Here is a 22,476-nt window from a genome sequence, read left to right as displayed (position 1 = left end):
CCAAATACAGGTCCCATCTTTTTTTCAGTTTATTGACCTCCTCATTACTATTATCTTCAATTGATTCCACATAACCACTTTCAGGACCACATTCTGGATTTGTTAATCTTGTACTGCTGTTGTTCTGAAATTTATATTAAAACATCCTAAAACTTCCCATTCTTTCAGCTTATCAACCTTGTATTCTTGACTTATTATCTGCCTATCAATCTCCTTCTTTCCCTCCTGAACTACCTTAGACTAAGTACACAATCTATCATTACAACCATTTTCTTACTTGTATCTTAATATCTTTGCTTCTTTCCCTTGATGAACCTACCCAGCAAAACACAACCCTGGAAGAATCTACTATTTTCAGTGCTTGGAAGACGAAAGCATATATATGTTGCTGACAGCACCTGTTGATGGAAAATCTGTGTATGTGTGCTGTATGGGGAGAGGGAGGACTGAAAGAAAGAAGTAAATCAAGGACGTCTCCTACATGTCCTTCGCTGGGTGAAAAAGAGAGATGAAATTTGTACTGCAAAATGTTTTGGCCATGCCTGAGAAAGTTATCACATGCATAACTAGTGACCTAATGTCAAATGGAGCTCTAGTTTCAATCTTGTGGTGGACATTTACACTAGAATATGCCACAGGCAAGGCAAACTCAGTAATCATTTTCCCATCTATACCAGTTCTTTGAGTGTTTTTCAATTCTAAGAATGGCCCCACCATTTACCCACAGAATCATGAAAGTAACATGGACAACATCCTTGGTTCATTCCTATCTAGTTAATTACTAAGTCATCACAACCCTTAGATGTATGTTTTCTATTAGAGCAATTAGAATTAGTAATCTCAATTAAAACAGTGAGTTGAAGTCAAAGGTTCAAATTACCAATGAAAAATAAAATATGTTCCATGATTACAGAACCTTTGCTCCAAACAGATGTCCCAGGATAGTTGTAGAAAGGTTTGGGCTAGGGAATCTACATGGATGAGAAAAATAAGCAAAATCTCCACTTCACTGGATGCCAGCCCCTTCAAAACAAGAAAGATTTTGAATCTAGGAGACCTGAGGCTACCTTTACCTTCTTAGGATCCCTAAGAGATACTCCTTTTAAAAAGTAGTTCAACTATCCCTAAAGAGATGATGGACCATAGAGGCTTGAATGGCGAAGAGACTAAAGTATCCAAGGTTTGAGTTTATTCCAAGACTAAGAAGATGATATATGAAGAGGGTCCTGAAAAGGGTTTGGGGGACATCTACTCCCAGTGAAATAGCAGGAACATACAAGGCTGTACCTTAGGTGCCACAGCTCCTTGCATTAATATAGAACCTCATCTCTCATTCTGTCCAGAAACAGACCTCCCTTCAAGCATAAATTAAGCATATCTCTAGAGCCCAGAGTGAAATGAGGATCCCAGGACTTTATATTAATAAGATTACTAGAATCTCTGCATAATCCAGGAATGTATATATAGGGACTTACTAATAACTGAGATTGAATTTTCTAACAGTCCCATGGAGGGGACTCAGAGCAAATTAGTTTTGAATTAAATAAATACCTGAGCAGTGGCTGTAGTTTCTACCCATTAGAGATGGCAACAGAAAATGTTTAAAGAGAAAGGAAATAGAAGTGAAACCAGGAAGTGAAAGTTAATGGGATTATTTCAGAATATTCTAAAGCCAAAATTTATTTCCAGTCTTCACTCCACAGCACTACTTGCTCATTCTTTATGACTTTATATTCATGATACAGTGAGTATGGGAACTGTTGTTTTGAAGGTGTAGAATATCAGGTTGAAATCCAATAAGTATGTCATTTTCCCACTTGAAAATGTTCATTTGCATAGCTTTAGGAAGCTAAGGGATAAGCATTCTATGAAACTTCATAGCCATTAAACAAATGTGGACTGTGATATAAATATATTTGATTTCTAAGCAGGTTTTTTTTTCCCCATCTTATATCTCACATTGTTATGGAGATCATAATTAGTAGATTTAGTATAACCCTTAACAATCAATACACCTGGCAGCACAGTTTGTAACAACTGTATTCACTGAGCATAGAGCACATTCCTAATTTAAATCCTGACACTTTAAACTACTTAAAAATTGCTGTGAGAAAGTTCTTTTTTCCTCCCTTTGAACATTTCATAATCTTTATTAGAGAATAATACATTTACTACATTTACTTTAGGATTTTAAAAACTATATAATTAAAAAAGTACATATAGTGGAAATCAATTCATTTATAGGTATTAGGTACAGAAAAATCTAACTTACATTCTTAAAATTATATGACAAATATACCTGCGGTGGCATGAAAATAATTGAGATAATCTAAGTTGTAATTTATTTAACTTTAAAACAGTAGATTAATAATATTTTATTATAATTCTCAATATTAAAAATTGAATATAGTTTGATAAATATTAGTATACACAGCTTGAGTCATCTATAAAGACTTCTCTGGGCCTTCGATTTTTTTAACTTTTTGAACATTTATTAATTTATATAAAGTAAAATTCACTTTTTTTGTTGTTGTACAGTTCTATGAATCCTGATAAAAGCATAGCCATGAAACCTACTGCAATTAAGATATAGAACAGTTCAATCCTCCCCTAAAACTCCCTCACATTATCCCTTACTCGTCAAATTCTCTTTCTACTCTTAACTCCTAGAAACAACCAATATGTTTTATTTGCCTACAGTTTTGCTTTTTCCAAATGTCACATAAATGGAATTATACAATTTGTGTTCTTTTGAGTCTGGTTTCTTTCATTTTTGTAGAATACACCTGAGATTCATTCAGGTTGTTGCATGTATCAGGAGTAGATTCCTTTATATTGCTGAGTACTATTCCATTATATGGATGTACTCTTTATTTATCCATTCCCCAGCTGAAGAACATTTGGGCTATTTTCAATTGGGGGGCATTTATTAATAGAGCTGCTAAGAGCATTCATGTGAAAGTTTTCTGTGTGAATGTTAAGTCTTCATTTCTCTTGGAGTAAATACTTAGGAGTAGGATTGTTGTGTCACATGGTACGTAGATGTTTGATTGTATAAGAAAAGCACCAAACAGCTTTCCAAATAGGATACACCATTTTGTATTTCCAGTGGCAATGTACTTGAGCTCCAGCTACTTCACCTGTTTGCCAGCTCTTGTATTGTAAGGTTTTTGTTTTAATTTTAGTCATACGAATAGGTAAGTATTAGCATCTGACTGTTGTTTTACTTTGAACTTTCTTAATAGCCAAGGATAGTATCTTTTCATGTAGGTATTAGTCATCTATATATTGTCTGTGCTGAAGTGTCCAAATATTTTGCTTGCTTTTTTATTGTAATGTTTTTCTTACTGATAAATTTGAAAAGTTCTTTATACATACATATCACATATATACAAATATACATATATATTTGTATAAGCACACCCCCCCACACACTTATAAATCCCTTGTATACTATTATACTTGGGTAAATATATATACTAATATTTCCATCCATTTATATTTGTAAGACCTTTGTAAGATTATGTGATTTGTAGTCTGTAGTTTTCCCAGTCTGCATTCTCAACAGTTTCTTTCACACAAAAAAGTTTTTAATTTGATAAAGCTTGCCATGGATTGAATGTTTTTGTGTCCTCCCAGCAGCCCATACTGCCCTCCCCGCACCTGCAATTTTATGTTGAAACCCAATCCCCAGTGTGGTAGTATTGAAAGTGAGGTCTTTGGAAAGTGATTAGGTAATGATGGTGGAGTCCTCCTCAATGGGATTAATGCCCTTATAAAAGGAACCTTATGGAGATCCCTCAACTCTTTCATCTTGTGAGGATACAGCATGAAGGCACCCATGTACATGAACTGGGATGTGGGCTCACCTGACACTAAATTTGCCAGTGCTTCTATCTTGGACTTATCAGCCTCCAGAATTGTTAGATACAACAATTTCTGTTGTTTATAAGCTACCATATGGTGTTTTTGTTATAGCAGCCCAAGCAGACTAAGATAAAGTCCACTGTAGCACTTTCTCTTTCATTTATCAATCAGGCTTTTAGTGCTGTATCTAATAACTCTGTCCAACATGAACAAGGCTGCAAAGATTCCCTCCTATATTTTCTTCCAGAAATTTTAGAATTTACATTGTATATATAAGTCTACATCAATTTAAATTTTGCATAAGATGCAAGTCATAGTTCAGGGGTCTAATTTTTGCATTTGAATATTTGATTGTTTCAGCATTATTTGTTGAAAAGACAGACTGTAATGTCTCCACTAACTTGTCTTTGCATCTTTGTGGGAAAAACCATAACAAAACAAAACAACTCTTTCTTCATTCCTGATTTCCAAGTTCCCTTATGTTTCTTTCTCCTTGTGCCTGAAGAACATCCTTCAACATTTCTTTGAGAACATGTCTGGCAGAGAGGAATTCTCTTAGATTTCCACCATTTGACAATGTTTTTAGTTTGTTTGTATTTCTAGAGGGTATTTTTGTTAAATAAAGAATTTTGGTTTGGCAATTGCTGGACTCCATGATTTCTGAGGAAATGCGATCATTATTTGAATTGTTTTTCCTTTATATGTAATGTTTATATGCTCTGCATTCTGTTAAGTTTTTTTTTTTTTAATCTTTGGTTTTTAGGAGATGGATTATGATGTGTCTGGATATAGTTTTTACTGAGCTTATCCTGAGCTTCTTCAATATCTAACTTGACATCTTTCACCAAATTTGTTAAGTGTTCAGCCATTTTTTTCTTTTAGTAATTGTTCTGCATGAATCTCTTTCTCCTCCTTCTATGAGACTTCAATGATATAAATTTTAGACCTTTTAATATTGTCCCACAGGTAACTGGAGCTCTTTCCCTTATTTTCCCCACTCTGTTTCTCTCTGTTCTTCACTTGTATAATTTTGGTGATCTATCATCAAGCTCATGGACTCTCTCTTCTGTCAGAATCCTCATTCTACTATTAAGCTCATTAAATCATTTTTTATTTCAGATACTACATTTTTTATTTTCATTTGACTCTTTTATATACTTTCTATTTCTCTTCTGAGATCTTCTGTCATTCCATTCATTTAAAAAATGTTAACTTGACTTCATGGAAGGTAGTTCTAACAGCTGCTTTAAAGTACTTTTCTCATACTTTTAATATCTGGATTATCTTGGATTGGCATTTATTAATTATCTTTTCTTGAGAAACGATAAGATTTCACAGGTTCTTTGTATATTAGGTAATTTTGGATTATATCTTGGATATCTTAAATATTATGCTGTAGGACACTGGACCCTGTTAGCCACCTATTAAGAATATATGTGTGTTTATTTTTGTTTGAGTAGTCAATCTACCACAGATTGCAAGTTCTATCTTGCCTTCTGTGGGCAGTAGTTCTATTGTCCATTTAGACCATTATCTTGGACTTGTAAAACTTTAAAAATACCTTCTAAAGCCCCAGATTTTTTAGTCTTATTCAGTTTAGTAAGTGTTTTTGTTTCATTATTCCAATCAATAATTTTTACAATAAATACAAAAATTAATTTCATTATTGAAATGACCACGGGCTTTAGGGTTACATGGATCTGGATTCAAATCCTGTTCCTATTACTTAGTTGTATAACTCTGGGCCAGCTACTCTACTTCTCTGAGACTCACATTTCTTTCTTTCTTTTTTTTTTTTAAAGATTTTATTTATTTATTTGACAGACAGAGATCACAAGTAGGCAGAGAGATGGGCAGAGGGGGCAGGGAGCAGGTTCCCCACTGAACAGAGAACCAGACGTGGGGCTTGGTCCCAGGATCCTGGCTGGGATCATGTCCTGAGCCGAAGACAGCAGCTTTGACCCACTGAGCCACCCAGGTGCTCCAAGACTCACATTTCTTACATGCAAATCGTAAAAAATAATACCTACCTTATAAAGTTATTAGAATAAAAATAAGATATTAGATGTGAAGTATCAACTGAGAGACTCCCATTACAAAGCTGCACTCAATAAAATCTTCTACTATACAAAAACTCAATAGTAATGCCTATATGAAAATGTACACTAAAAATTGGGATTATATGTGGGTGTGGGTGTGTGTGTGTGTGTGTGTGTGTTTATGTGCCCTTTTACTCAAGAGCCTATTAAAATCTCGAGTTTAATTTAGGTTGTATGGCTTATGCAGTTTTTTCCCCAGTTTTACTAAGATATAGTTGAAATCCAACATGATATAAGTTTAAGGTATATAGCATAATAATTTGACTTATGTGTATTGTGAAATGATTACCATAGTAAGATTAGTCAACATCTGTCATCTCACAGAGACATGAAAAAAGAGAAAAAAATGGTTTTTTCCTTTGTGATCAGAATGCTTAGTATCTAGTGTCTTAACTTTCATATGTGCCATATAGCAGTGAGCTAGTCATCATGTTGTATATTATATCCCCAGTACTTATTTATCTTACTACTGAAAGTTGGTACGTTTTGACCACCTTCCTCCAATTCACCCTCCACCAACCACCTATACATGGTAACTGCAAGTCTGATCTCTTTTTCTATGATTTTCTTTCTTTCTTTTTGGTTCCACATGTGAGATCATATAATATTTGTCCTTCTCTGTCTGACTTATTTCACTTAGCATAATGTGAGGTTCATCCATGTTGTTGCACATGGCAGGACTCCCTTGTTTTGTTTTTCTTTATGGCTGAGTAACATTCCATCACACACACACACATACACACACACACACACACACACACACACATTCCTATAGATATGACACAAAACTGGATCCATTTACAGATTGAAGGACAGTTAAATTGTTTCCATGTCTCAGCTATTGTAAATAATGCTGCTATGATCATGCGGATCCAGATATCTTTTCAATATAATGTTTTCGTTTCCTTCGAATATATTTTAGAATAGGAATTGCTGAATCATATGGTATTTCTATTTTTAATTTTTTGAGGAACCTCCATACTACTGCCCATAGTGGCTGCACCAATTTACATTCTTGCCAACAGTTGCTCAAGGATACCCTTTTCTCCACATTCTTGCCACATTTGTTCTCTCTTGTCTTCTTGATGATAGCCATTCTAACAGGTGTGAGGTGATATCTCACCGTGGTTTTGATTTGTGTTTCCCTAATCATTGGTAATGTTGAGCATCTTTTCATGTACCTGTTGGCAATTCTTATATCATCTTTGGAAAAATGCCTATCAAGTCCTTTGCCCAGTTTTTAAGTAAGCTATATAGTTTAAGAAACTGAAAATACGATCCAAAAATATAAGATAAAGAAAAGCTGTTCATACCTACTAAGGATTATTTTAAAACATTAATTCTTGAATATGCATTTTTAAAGGGCTGTCAGATTCTAGTTCCTCCTCAGGACAAAATAAAGAGCAATAATATTAATTCAAAAGCTGAAGTATGTTAGAGCCAGCATGACCACTGAGTCAAAAGATAAAAGGAATTTTAAGTTAAAATTCAATATTTTCTTGGGTAAGACAGCAATTATAATATTATAGGAATGAAATTCCTTCAGATTTAACATATATTTAATAACAGGGATGTAGCTGTACCATTTAATCCTTCCTCTTAGGAAGCTACAAGTCTATTGGAAGACATGTGTATCCGCACAGCTATAAAACATTAAGTGGTGTAGCAAAGATATTGCAATACAGATAATAACAAAATAGGAGGAGGTAGGGTTAAGAAAAATAGGGAAAGTCAGGGAATGCTACAGGAAGGGTGATATTTGAACTCAGATATAAATAGAGAGACTATACTTCCCTATTACTTCCAATATGTCTTTAAAAAGAAATAAGTCAAGCAGAGAGAGTCAATTATCATATGGTTTCACTTATTTGTGGAGCATAACAAATAGCATGGAGGACAAGGGGCGTTAGAGAGGAGTAGGGAATTTGGGTAAATTGGAAGGGGAGGTGAACCATGAGAGACTATGGACTCTGAAAAACAGTCTGAGGGGTTTGAAGTGGCGGGGGGGTGGGAGGTTGGGGTACCAGGTGGTGGGTATTATAGAGGGCACAGCTTCCATGGAGCACTGGGTGTGGTGAAAAAATAATGAATACTGTTTTTCTGAAAATAAATAAATTGGAAAAAAAAAAGCAGTCAGACTGATCTTTTAAAACATTAATCAGATCACGTTACTCTTCTGCTCAAAACCTTTCACTGCTGTTTATGCCACTTAGGATAAAGTCACAAATTTTTAACATGATCTATAAGACTTTAAATCATCTGGCTCATATGTTACTCTCCAGCCTTATCTCAAGCCACTATCCCCACTGCTCACTAAGCTCTAGAAATATGAGCCTCCTTACCGTTCATTTTATTATTTCTAAGCTGAGTCTCTGTTTAATATTTCTCTCTCTTGAATGTTCTATACCTCACCTGTTGTGATGATTCCCTGTTCATTCTTTAGCTCAAACAGAACTTATTTAAAGAAATCTTCTCTGATTCCCTGATCTAACATGAAGATCATTCGTTATACCCTCTCCTTTAGATTACCCTGTACTTTTCTTTCCTAGTAATTGCCAGAGTTTGTATTTACATTTTTTCTTTCTATAATCATTTGTTTTGTTTAATATCAGTCACTTCTATTTGACTATTATGAACTAAGTGAGGACAGGGAGTAAGTCTTCTTTACCACTATGCTAACGTGAGTTATCTGTTCATTAAATTAATAAGATCGATAAATTATAGCTATATATTACAAGTTAGAAGGTTCTGGGAAATCTCTTTTCATGAATTGATGGCTGATGGGAAATTACTTTAAAAAGGTCTTTGGAAGGAGAAGAATAAAGAGGGAGGACTAATGCTACTTGATTCAAAACTACCATAAAGCCACATTAACCAAAACAATATGGTATTGCTGGAAGAACAGACAAATAGGTCAATGGGACACAGAACCCAGAAATACAATACAGACTTCACATCCTTCAAAAAAAATTAGCTAAAAATGGATCACAGACCTAAATATAAAATGCAAAACCATAAAACTTCTAGAAGAGAAAACCTAGATGACTTTGGGTATATATGGGTGGTGCCTTTTAGATACAACACCAAAGATATTACCCATGAAAGAAACAACAGAAGCCAGACTTTATTAAAATTAGTAACTTCTGCACTACAAAGGACACCATCAAGAGAATGAAAAGACAAGCCATGGACTGGGAGAAAATATTTGCAAAAGACATATCTGATAAAGGATGGTTATGCAAAACATAGAAAGAATTCTTAAAACTCAATAATAAGAAAGCAAAGAGCTTCGTTAAAAAATGGACCAAAGACTTAACAGACACCTCACCAAAGAAGAGGTACATATGGAAAATAAGCACATGACCAGATGCTCCACATCATATGTCATCAGGAATATTCAAATCAAAACAATGAGATACCACTACTACATACACCTATAAGAACGGTCCAAATCTGGAACACTGACAATAGTTAAAGCTGGTGAGGAGGCGGAACAACAGAAATTCTCATACGTTGGTGGTGAGAATGCAAAATGTTATAGACTCTTTGAAGACACTCTGGTGGTTTCGTACAGAACTAAACATATTCTTATCATACCAAACAGCAATCATGGTTTTTAGTGTTTACCCAAAGGAGCTGAAAACCAATGTCCATACAAAAACCTGCCCACAGGGATGCCTGGGTGGCTCAGTTGGTTGGACGACTGCCTTCGGCTCAGGGCGTGATCCTGGAGTCCCGGGATCGAGTCCACATCAGGCTCCCAGCTCCATGGGGAGTCTGCTTCGCTCTCTGACCTTCTCCTCGCTCATGCTCTCTCTCACTGTCTCTCTCTCTCAAATAAATAAATAAAAAATCTTTAAAAAAAAAAAAAAAAAAAAAACCTGCCCACAAATGTTTATTCATAACTGCCAAAACTTGGAAGCAACCAAGACGCTCTTCAGTAGGTAAATGGATAAGTAAACTGTGGTATATCCAGAAAATGAAATATTATTCAGCACTAAAAGAAAATCAGCCATCAAGCCATGAAAAAATATGGAGGAACCTTAATTGCATGTCACTAAGTAAAAGAACCCAATCTGAAAAGGTTACATACTGTACGACTTCAACTATATAACATTCTGGAAAAGGCAAAACTATAGATTTAAAAACAAAACAAAACAATAAAACCAGTGGTTGCCCAGGGTGGTGGGGGGGGGAGAGAAATGAATAGGCAGAACACAGAGAAATTTTAGAGCAATTAAAATACTGAATATGATATTATAATGCTGGATATATGGGATAATTTGTCCCAACTCACAGAACCAATACCAAGAGTGAGCAGTCAGGTGGACTATGGACTTCGGGTGATTATGTTATACTGTGTCAATGTGGGTTCAGTCCCGGTAAAAAATGTACCATTTGGGAGAATGACCATGATTATGGGAGAGGGTATACATGTGTGTTGGGAGAGGGTATAAGGAAAATCTCTGTTGTGAACCTAAAACTGCTCTAAAAAAATAAAGTCTTTTTAAAAAGGCTTTTTTCAAAGAGCTAACAAAAAAGAAAAGAGACTAATAAATATACAAAGTCTACTCTGTGTCAGCTAACGTGTTAAGCATTTTGCATTATAATACTTCAGTTTACCATTTAAATAATCCAATGAAATGAGAATTGCTCCTCTCACTTTCCAGATGAACCCAAGCTTTGGTTTTATGCAAGGCTAAGTACATTTTGTCATTTAATAATACGATTTCATTCAAAATATAAAATCGTCCCAGACAACAGACTAATTTATTTTCCATTCCATCATCAGTATCGTTGTAAAAAGGGTATACATCAAGTGTTCATTTATTAATTTATTCAGTGGATATTTATTTAGCACCATGTATCAGGCATTATTCTAGGTGTGAGGTATTCTATGGACAAAAGAGAGAAAAATCCTTTCCATTATGGAGCTTGTATTCTCGTGGGAGACAAAACAATACAACTAATAAATAGGTACATAATATGTAAGATAGTAATAAATGTTGGAAAAGGAAAAATAAAGCAGAGAAATACAATACAAAACACATGAGGGTAAGAAGTGGCTACAGATAATGGCTTTTTTGAGAAAGTACCATTTGAATTAAAACTGGAAGAAAGTGGGAGAGGGAGCTGCATAGATTGGGAAAAAATATTCCAAATAGAATAAGCATGTCACTAAAAGCCAGAAAAACAGCAAAAAAGCCACAGTGACTGGAATAAAATGAGCCAGGGGAGAGTAGCAGGAGAGGAGGTCAAAGAGTTAACAAAGATCATAACCTCTCATCGATGGCTCACTCCAAGGCAGCCATACTGGTCTCTGCCTGCTCTTGGAACAGGCCAAGCACCTCCTTCTTTTGCAGGCTGTTCCCTCTGTTTAAAATGCTCAGAGAGTTCTTTGCCCAAGTGGTTCTTTATCTCTCTGAAATCCAATCTATCAAATCCACTCTATCAAAAATAGCACATTCTGTCCTTGTAGGTCATTGTAAGGATATTAACTTTTGGTGATACAGGAAACTTCTGGAGCAACACCGTTCAGTGCAACTTTGTGCAATAATGGAAACGTTCTGTGCTGTCTAATATGCTAGCTGCCACCCACATGTGGCTACTGAGTACCTGAAAGGTGGCCCTACATTTTTAATTAAATTTAATTTTTATTAAATTTCAATAGCCACATGTGACTAATGGTTACCATCTTGCGCAGCACGTCTGAGCAGAGGAGCAAAAGGATATACATTTTAATAAAATTCGCCCAGGCTGTTGTTTTGAGAATGGCCTTTAGGAGGATCAAGGCAGAAGCAGGAAGACTATTGAAAACGCTGCTGGGACAAGTCAAGTGAGAAATGATGGCATCATTTTAGATCAAGGGGACCGCAAGGGTAATGTGCTAGACATATTCTGTGACAGAGTCAGTAAGATGTGCCTCAGGGCTCAAAATGTGATGTGTTAGGAGCAGATAAAAGCCACATTTACGGCCTGGGCAAATTTAAGAATGGAGCTGCCCTCGGCTGAGGTAGAAATGGTTTGGGAGAAAGTCTTAGGAGCTGTTTTGTCACCTGAAGCATGGTATCTAAGTAGAAGATGCCAAATAGGTCGATGGATAAACAAGTCTGGAGGTGAGTGAAAGATCTGGACTGGGGATAATATACTAGGGAGTTATCAACGTAGTGGTTGTGTTTTTAAGCCATGAGATTTGTAAAAGCTACAATAAAGAGTGAATAAAACAAAAAAGAGAAGCAATCTAATGACTGAGTCTTATTAATTAGTCAAATACTAAGTAAGATTATAGAGAACAAAACCTATTCTTAAATATTTAGCGTTCAGTGACTTACTTAGGAAAGGATGATTAACAGAAAGATTGTGTGTTTTTTTTTTTGTTAGTCACTGGGAATTAATGTGCAGGAAAGAAGAGAAGCTACCTTTATATCTAAGGGGTCCTGCTGCCAGTCTTTCTGTCAGTCTAATGAAACCCAGTAAAGGATTAGCTGAGCAGAGGATGCACTTGACTCATGACTGCAGCTACGGAGGTGACTCTCTGTTAGCTATATCCTAATCAGATGATGAAATAATTAAGACCTCAAGTTCTCATGCATCTTTATACACTGAAGTCAATATCCTGAGTCATATCACCTGAATTATTAGCAATAATACATTACAGTCCTGATTGTATATAACTAAGAAGATAAATCCAATTCAGAAAACACAAAAAAGAGAGACAACGTCTAGAGCTGGGCAAAATGCCCATATTATTGCTACCATGTGTAATGTTATACTTTATGTGTCAAGTTGACTAGGCTATGGTGCTCAGTTATTTGGTCAAATAACAGTCTAGATGTTGCTGCGAAGGTATTTCCTAAATGTAGTTAATTAACATCTACAATCACTGGACTTTAAATAAAAGATAAAATGTGGGTGGACCTCATCCAATTAGTTGAAGGCCTTAAAAAAACAAAAATAAGAACAAAACAAAATAAACCTTGAGGTTCATTGGAGAAGAAGAAATCCTGTGTTAGGACTATAGCAAAACTCATGCCTTAGTTTCTAGCCTGCCAGTCTATCCCACAGATTTCAGACTTACCAGCCCTCATAATCATGTGAGTCAATTCTTTAAAATAAATCTATGTCTATTTCTATATTTATATTTATACCTATATCTCTATGTCTCAAATATATCCCATTGGTTCTGTTTTTATGTTTTTCTGGAGAACTCTGACTGAAACACTGTCTCTCCTTGTTTGATACTATGTAAGTTTTTATTTAACTTCTGAAAGCTCCAGTTTCCTCAATATAATACGGAAAACATTTGAGTACCAAACTAAATAGAGATGTTCTAAAGGTTAAATGAAATAAGTCATGCAAAATTCTTAATATGATGCTTGGCGCACAATAAGCATTCAATAAATCTAGGTGTCACAGTATCACTATTATTATAAGAAAGAAATATTGAGTGTTGATTATTTTTAAGGTCATTAAGATATAATTTTGCCTTAAATACAAAAATTATAAAGATTTACCAAGTGTATCTTATATTTGAAATACCAGGCCAGATGATCAAACAGTATCATGGTCATATTCTAGATGTTCTTCCCCAACTAAGAGAATAAGTTCTATCAGGAGTCTTCTTAGTAGTGTGCTGGTCACAGTTAACCAACCCCTAAACTCTGCCAGAGACTTAAAAGCATTTAATAGGATCAAATAAAATGAAGATCTAAAAATGAAGAACATTAGCAATCGAAATATTGTGACCTGCCTCACTATTATTTTTCTAGAAAACTTCATTGTGTAGAGGAAATAAAAAAAATTTTATGCCCACAAAACTTCTGCGAGAACATCTGTAATTCATAAACAACCAATTTTGATTTTACTTATACTATGATATCATAAATGCTCTAATCATAAATACTTTTACTATGATATCGTAAATGAAAATCTTTCCTAAGAAAGACTGGATAGAAAAATATGGAAGAAAAGTTTTAAAAAATGTGTTACCTCTACACAGTAAATGTTTCTATGACTACCTGTTTTTAAGAAAAATTAAGAATGATATAAATTTAATTACTAGGTAGAGTTGACTCTTCAAAGTTGAAAAAAAGCCACTTCTTATAATTAACACACATCATATAAGAGATAGTAGTCTAAAATACTTGCCTAATTTTTTTTATATTACATATTACTGTTAAATTAGAAATGGCTTGCACTGGAGCTTCTGCTAAAAGTTTAGATTATCTCCTGAAGGATTCTAACAAGGAATTACTAAAGATATCAGGGAAAAATTCAAGCAATTTTGTATGCTTTAAATCATTTTTTCTACATAATTTTAAAGTTTCTAATCTTTAACTTCTAAGTATTATAAATAACCTGTGAGTTATTATTTACTTGTAAATTTGTGAAACTCACCTATGAGAAACTGCTCCCCAAGCGCCATGCTTATTTGTGAGAATATTAAGGATCTTCTGTTTCAGTTGGTTTGCTGTAACGTGATCTCGATGTTTAGCAGCACTTATGAGATGATCACACATCTTTTCCTCCTCTCTTCTATCAGCAGCATACTGGGCACACTGCGACTACAAAAAATACGAACAATGCATAATGTTTAACAATGTATAACTTCTGCGGTGTCCAAGTAAGGAACGATATCTGAACTTAAATTGAAGGATAATAACACAATCTTATGAAAATTTAATTTAAGAAAAGTAAAACAGAAAGAATATGGTCACTACAATCACTTTTCAAACTTGTAAAAATGTGTTCTATGTGATTATACATGAAGTATATGGAAGATAATTTGGATGGTATTATATAAAGCAATTAATGTTCTTTAAGGCTCCTAAAATTCTGAGTCTGATTTTAATATGTTCCCAAAGTAATAATTTTAGAAGAATGGTTTATTAAAAATATAAATCTAATTATTATTTTAACAAATATGGTATATCCCACACTTAAAATGAGAATTACATTCTTGATAATTATATAGAGATCCAAAACTTGCCATTTTATTTCTAGTTTTCCAATTTCATGAATGGCAATGTGGTATACAAGGAAAAGGAATGACTTAGGAATTTAGATTTGGATTTATTCCACACTTTGTGAAAATTCTTTTCTTTCCCCAGTTTCATATTTAAAGAATGAGAAGCTAAAGTTTTCTCTATAATCTCTCCCAACTCTAGAATTTAATGTGTTCAAAGGTTCCCATGATAACAACCCTCTTATTCTCATCTTTTCTAATAATCAGTTGTTCTGTCCACTGTCCGCATTCATGCTCACCAGTATCAGTGACATAGCTAATCTATGTCTATGTATCAGACAGGTTCAATATGAACATGAAGATGAACATCTCTTTAATGAGGTTTGATTTTTTTTGTATAGTAATTTTTATATAGGGTGGACTGATCGTAAATTCTAACTTTACCAAGCATATAATATAACTAGAGGAGAAAAAGCCTCACATCTAAAAATACATATAATTGATTCACATTCATCTTTACTATGTAAAAATTTGTTTCATGGAAGGAATTTGAACATATCCCTTCAGTCTAGCTATTGATGCAGACTATTACCACAAGTCATCTCTTTCAGAGAAATAACCTTACAGTACTCTAAGAAGGATTAATTCATTTTCCAATTTATCTTTTTGTACAGGGAATCACCAATTAGTACAATGATCTGCCTCCATAATGAGGTTAATATTTCATTAGCTCATTGGAGAGCAAAATGAAATTTTCATTTTTCTTCCTTAACAATTACAATGGTTAACTAAAAAAACTGTGAAGTACCCATCTCAAATTAAATATACTTTATCTCTTAATCACAGGCTTATATGGGAGACAGAGAAATTCCCCAAAAATCTTAATAAAATATCATGGCTTTTATAAAATCTTTTACAATTTAAAAGTGGTAAGTGTTTGGTAAACCACTTAAGCGTGCACACGCACACACACACTCAAAGTCAATGCATTTACCAATACAGCTCTAACCTAAAAAGAACAAATTTAAACATTTCAGTTAAAAAAAATACATCCATTAAATAACAATGATGATACTCTCAAAATTTGATTTATGTAATTTTATTTTATATTTACATAATCTAAAAAGCCCTGAGTCTTCATGTCCACTTCATAGTCTCTTATCACTCTTTGCCATGCATCCTCAACAGGAATGAACTCATGCCCAGGGCATAAAAAGTGGTATTGAGGATGAGAAAAAACCATATCCTTTCTACATATAAAGCCCAGATGCATATATAGTACACAAACAGATATGCAGCATATTATAGAAATAAAATTTTACTGGGAGAGGGAGATTAGAAAAGATTCCTTAGGGGGCACTAATGAAAAAAAGGCTGAGAACCACTGTCCTTAGCTTAATTCCATTTTGGCTAAATATGTGTTAAAACTTGTCACTAATATCTAGCTGCTTAAAAATCTATTTTAAATGCTTTCATATAATAAATATTGACCTTTTTATATCCCCACAAAATTTCTTGATTTTCTTAGTAGATATATGAATGATTCAAAACTCATCCTGCAGGGGATTCAGCTAATATTCTAAATCTTATTTACTAACAGAAGTCACTAGTTAATTGAATATCCTTATTTTGTTTCAACTCCTGACATATCTCATATCTAAACATATTCTTCAAAGAACAGATAAGTCAAAATTTTCTTGACACCCAGATTATAGCAGGATATCTTGATAAATAATCAATAGTATTTACTCTTGAAGGGATATGATACTTTGATAAACACCCAATTGTCAATGTATTTTTATCAAAATTTAAAATATTTGGTATTTTTTTTTCAAAATAAGGTTGTTGCAATCTCATGTGACAAGTGTGTGCTGTCTCCTCTGACAAATGAAGCAGAGCTTGGGTATGAGAGTGACAACAGTTATTTCTCTGTCTTGTGCTTTTCAGCTAGCAAGGTCAGAGATTACTAGACTGAGGGCATCAACTTGCATGACTAAGAGAGCTGGCTTCCTGAGATAAAAACCTCATCAAAACTGAAATCTCGGACTCTGATTTCCAGCCGTGCCCCACTTGTTTGCATGTTGCATCAGGAAAATAAATTGATGGTTATTTATTATTTTCAAGGCCTATGTTCTCCTCTAAGATTTTTATAGATTCCTGCCTCACGTTGAGTGAAATAAGTCAAGCAGAGAAAGTCAATTATCATATGGTTTCACTTACTTGTGGAGCATAAGGAATAACACTGAGGACATTAGGAGAAGGAAAGGAAAAGTGAATTGGGGGAAAACGGAGAAGGAGATGAAGCATGAGACTGTGGGTTCTGAGAAACAAACAGGGTTTTGGAAGCGTTGGGGTGGGAGGATGGGTGAGCCTGGTGGTGGGTATTAAGGAGGGCACGTATTGCATGGAGCACTGGGTGTGCTGCATAAACAATGAATCTTGGAACACTGGAAAAATAAAATTAAATTAAAAAAAAATAAAGAAGAAGAGTATTTTCAGGGCCACTGACAGTTCAACCTAAGCCAAATGGCAGGTCACCTGAGTATTTCTGAAACCAAGTTTTGTCAAAAATTGAATGAATTAAGTAATCATTATAATTTAAAACACTGAAATCAAGATATTGAATTGAAGCAATTCAAATAATGGCAAATAATTGTTAACATGCTGGAAATATAAAAATATTTTTATAAAACCTATTAGTATAGAATATACAATATCTCAATACACTTTAGTTTTTGCACGTGAAATAGAAATGATAATTTTTTTCTTTAGCCAAGGTATTTTGAGGATTTTAAAATTATTCTATTCCCAATATATGATTAGATCTACATGTATATCATATAATAGCAAAGCTTAAGTTGTCAGTGAAGTATCGATTCTAACAATAAGACAACTGAAGTGATCTTCAGTCACTCTAAAGATGGATATATTGATAAATAATAAATTATGGAATATTTGGTAAAACTGAGGTTCTTCATATAACAACTTGATATGCCCATCTCTAAATGATACATAAACTAGTTTAAAAATTACTAAAGTAATTGCATCATAAAATCTTATTTGCCTTTAAGAGTACATCAGAACAACTTCAGTCTACCAAAGGGTTAGGCATATTGTAAGAAGAATTTCTGCATGTTGTAAATGAGGTAAAAATTAGTGCTCTGTGTTTGGCATTTACGAAAGCTTTAAAAAAAAAAAAGAACTGCTTTAAAACAGTTTATAAAAAGCCTTCTTTATAAAAACCTTCTTTATAAAAACCTTACCTCAAACTCTGCATGTTTATGTACATCCTCAGCTCTCTGTCTGTTCAAAATAAACTCAGCTTCATTTGCAACACGAACTATATGGTCCTTCATAGCATGGCATAGTAATCTAAAAAGGAAGATATCTTTGGAATTATTATTCTTAATAGCTTCAGTTAATACTACTTTTTAATAATCAAGTTTCAGTATTTGAAATATTATGCATAAAGTTTGAAGTTACATTATGACATTAAGATAGATGAAATTATAATTCAAAGACATTTGAAATACAGAAATATACCATAAAAATGTTACAACAATGCCTCTGTGTGGTAAGTACTGTGTGTCTTGTGAAAGAATGATTCACTTAATTTGATGTAGTTAATGCAAAAGAATCAAGGCTTTTCGACAGTGTTTTAAATGGTTAAAACAGAATTCACCACCTTTGAAGTAAATGGTTAAAACAACAGAATTCACTATCATAGAAGTAAGTTTTCACACAAAATCTAGATGGCCATATATTAGGAAATCTATAAATTTCATTTTAAACAAATTTAAAAAAGTTATTTGAATATTCAAATTGTTTTGAAAAATTATAGTAAGACATAGTGAAAAGCCTCCCTTTATCACCTAGACACATGATTTCCAAACACATCAGGCACCGTTTGTTATTAGTTTCTTGCATGTTTTCAGAGACTTTTAAAAATACATAATACAAATACATTCTCCCCCCCAACTTCCTTACACTATTGTTAGTATATTATACAGTCTTTTCTGTACCTAGCTTTTCTCACTTAGCAATATCCTTTGAAGACCTTTTCTTCTCTCTCTCTCTTTTTTAAAGATTTTATTTATTTATTTGACAGGCAGTTCTAACTTACACCAGTTAGAATGGCCAAAGTTAGCAAGACAGGAAACAACATGTGTTGGAGGGGATGTGGAGAAAGGGGAACCCTCTTACACTGTTGGTGGGAATGCAAGTTGGTGCAGCCTCTTTGGAGAACAGTGTGGAGATTCCTCAAGAAATTAAAAATAGAACTTCCCTATGACCCTGCCATTGCACTACTGGGTATTTACCCCGAAGATACAGATGTCGTGAAAAGAAGGGCCATCTGTACCCCAATGTTTATAGCAGCAATGGCCACGGTCGCCAAACTGTGGAAAGAACCAAGATACCCTTCAACAGACGAATGGATAAGGAAGATGTGGTCCATATACACTATGGAGTATTATGCCTCCATCAGAAAGGACAAATACCCAACTTTTGTAGCAACATGGATGGGACTGGAAGAGATTATGCTGAGTGAAATAAGTCAAGCAGAGAGAGTCAATTATCATATGGTTTCACTTATTTGTGGGGCATAACAAATAGCATGGAGGACATGGGGAGATAGAGAGGAGAAGGGAGTTGGGGGAAATTGGAAGGGGAGGTGAACCATGAGAGACTATGGACTCTGAAAAACAATCGGAGGGTTTTGAAGTGGCGGGGGGGTGGGAGGTTGGGGTACCAGGTGGTGGGTAGTATAGAGGGCACGGATTACATGGAGCACTGGGTGTGGTGCAAAAATAATGAATACTGTTATGCTGAAAATAATAAATAAATAAATAAATAAATAAAATCTTTAAAAAAAATACAAAGAAAAGATGTGAAATACATTAGCATATACATAGAACATGTAGGAGGGATTAAAAAACTTTTTTTTTTTCCTTGAATGTTAGCATGGAGGACATCAGGACAAGGAAGGGAAAAATGAAGGTGGGGAATCAGAGGGAGAGATGAACTACGAGAGACTATGGACTCTGGGACACATATTGAGGGTTTCAGAGGGGAGGGAGTGGGGTCATGGGTTAGCCTGGTGATGGGTATTAAGGGCATGTATTGCAATGATCACTGGGTGTTATATGTAAACAATGAATCATGGAACACTACATCAAAAATTAATGAATTATTATATGGTGACTTACATTACATAAAAAAAAAGTAAGGAAGTTACATAGCAATAAAGGAAAACAAAACAAAACAAAACAAAATAATAACCGAAGGACATTTGAAGTTACCCTTAAGTCTTTCTGGGTTTTTCTTTAAGGGAAACTTACAAAATAATGTCTATTCTTTTACCTATGTCCTTTCAAGATTCAATTCGAATACTTACCTCCATTCATGGTCCAGTTTTTTCTCTACTTAGATTTTTAACAAGAGTGCTGTTTTTAAGACTGCTGTTCTTTATTTCCACTGCTCATTAATGAAATGAATTATCATTTTTTTCTTGCTCAAGTTGTTGTAAATTTTAATCAGAATGGGAAAGATTGAACCTCGTTTTAACTTTTGTATATACTAAAGAGCAACTCCTAGTAACTATTCCTATATTGTTCACTACATTGTCTACCCACAGCAAACTCATCTTTTTCACTGATAAATATGAATAAGCAAACAAAAAACCATTACTGAGCATCCTGATATTTCTAAATTATTGCTTAAATATAATTTGTAAAAGCTCTATAATATGTCTTGGAAGTGAGTCAGTACTGAATTTATTTCTTCTTTGAAGTATATTAAAATTGAATTACATAGCAGTAAGTTTTACTATCTTTTCACCAAATTATGTGCGATAACTGTGTAGCATTTCTATAAAAATCAGCAGGTGAATGATCTCTATATTTCGTAAGGCAGTAATGTAGATACTGAATTCAAGATAGTTCTCAGTAAAAAACCTATTCCCCCAAAGTCCATATGTGGTCTGACATCATCACTCCATGAGGAGATTTAAGGTAAATAATCGCTATCACTCTCAGACCAGCAGGGACTTCCCACCGTATGACACAGGCACAATTAAAATCTTGCATAGCAGCAGAGTAAGTGGAAATATCACCTGGAAACATGCAGCAATATTCTCTCCAGTTACTTAAGAGGAACACAGGCACATTCCAATGGGAATATTTTCTTAATTTTTAGAACAAAAGTTAATGATAATAAAAATTATTCAAAGAACAAAAAGGTTAGGGGAATCTGTTAGAAACCACAATACTTGGAAAAAAGGCTCAGACTTCTCTATAATGTTAGAAGGCAAAAATCATACAGATAATCTTCAATTCACTGAGGGAGGTAGAAAAAGAAAATAAGTTAAAAAAAGACTGTAACTTAAACTCTGAATATTAAGTTTTGATGAAATAATTGGTCTATATTTGTTAGGCTGGCTTCAAAAGAGAAAAGAGATGTGAAATACAGGAATATTCTGTTCAATGGCTTTGTCTAGTGCATGAAAGCTGAAGAAAGCCAGGAGGAAATCTAATATGTGCAAATTAGTGTGGATTACAAAACTTAAATAGATTAACAGAAGACAGCAGGGAGGGAGAGGCCCTGGGTCTGGCAGTTAATAGGTAGGACTCCCCAGGAGCAAAACAGTGGATTGGTAAAGCAAAGAGGCATGGTGGCAGAGAGGGGCAGGGGTGGGGAAGACTCTTACCTCAGAAACACCAGAGAAATTGTATCAATTATCTGAAAGTCAGTCTGTCCTCCTAGCTCTGCTCTGACACTAATGAGTTCTGCATCAATGAACATACTTATGGGTTACACATCAACTAACATAGGTTGTTTTACTTCCATGGAGAGAAGGAATCTTAGTTGACTTAATCATTCTGGGTAACTTCATTATCCGCAGGGAAAACCATTCCCCAGAGTATATCACAATTCCTTGTCCCTTTTTAACAGGATCTAAAAATACCTAAATCTATGATTCCTTTAGAAACTTCAATTCTACTTCATTTCAGGAAATCACTCTACTGGCCCTAATTGTCTTCACTTCCTACATCTTTAAACTCCAACAATCTACTTTCTGGCTACAACCTCCCTACACTTATTGTTCTCTCTTGCCTTTATTTGTCCCTCCCCTGGATCCAGGCAAAAACAAGCTCTGAATTCTTCTAACTGCACTTGTTTAATCCCTCTATTTTCTCTTAATCCTTCTTCCACCACTCAGATTCACTTCTTTTCCCATTGAACTTGCCATCCCGTAGTTCCATGTTGTAACTACTTTCTTGCTGGCACTGCCATTCAATTCTTATCTACTTGCTACAATTGCTCAGGCCTCCCTAGATTAAGACATTGGTCTCCCTCCTCTGTCCTATATCTGGACTGTTGAGGAAACTCACAAAACCAAATTTCATTGAAGATGAAATTTCTATTTCTTTTTCACAGCCAATTTCTTTTACTCATGTTTTGAGAGTCCACAGAAATGTCTTTAGTATTCTAACTTTATTCACTTAAATTTTTTCTTTATTTAAAAAAATACTGTATTTACTCGAA

The 22,476-nt window shown here is 34.4% G+C and overlaps 1 protein-coding gene across 9 annotated transcripts in view; it reads right to left on the bottom strand.

Annotated features, from left to right (window-relative positions):
- NBEA (neurobeachin) overlaps positions 1-22,476 on the bottom strand; it is a 667,980-nt gene that overhangs the window by 283,507 nt on the left and 361,997 nt on the right. For all 9 annotated transcript variants that reach the window (XM_044249587.1, XM_044249579.1, XM_044249580.1 and 6 more), the window contains 2 exons: positions 18,195-18,303; positions 14,364-14,530 (listed from right to left, as the gene is read on the bottom strand). In XM_044249587.1, coding sequence (XP_044105522.1) covers positions 14,364-14,530; positions 18,195-18,303 — 276 coding nt within the window. The remainder of the gene's footprint in view (positions 1-14,363; positions 14,531-18,194; positions 18,304-22,476) is intronic.

Source organism: Neovison vison, chromosome 5 (assembly GCF_020171115.1).
Source record: "Neovison vison isolate M4711 chromosome 5, ASM_NN_V1, whole genome shotgun sequence".
Lineage (NCBI taxonomy): Eukaryota > Metazoa > Chordata > Mammalia > Carnivora > Mustelidae > Neogale > Neogale vison.
Note: the sequence above shows the minus strand (reverse complement) of the source record. Positions and strands in the feature narration are given on the sequence as shown.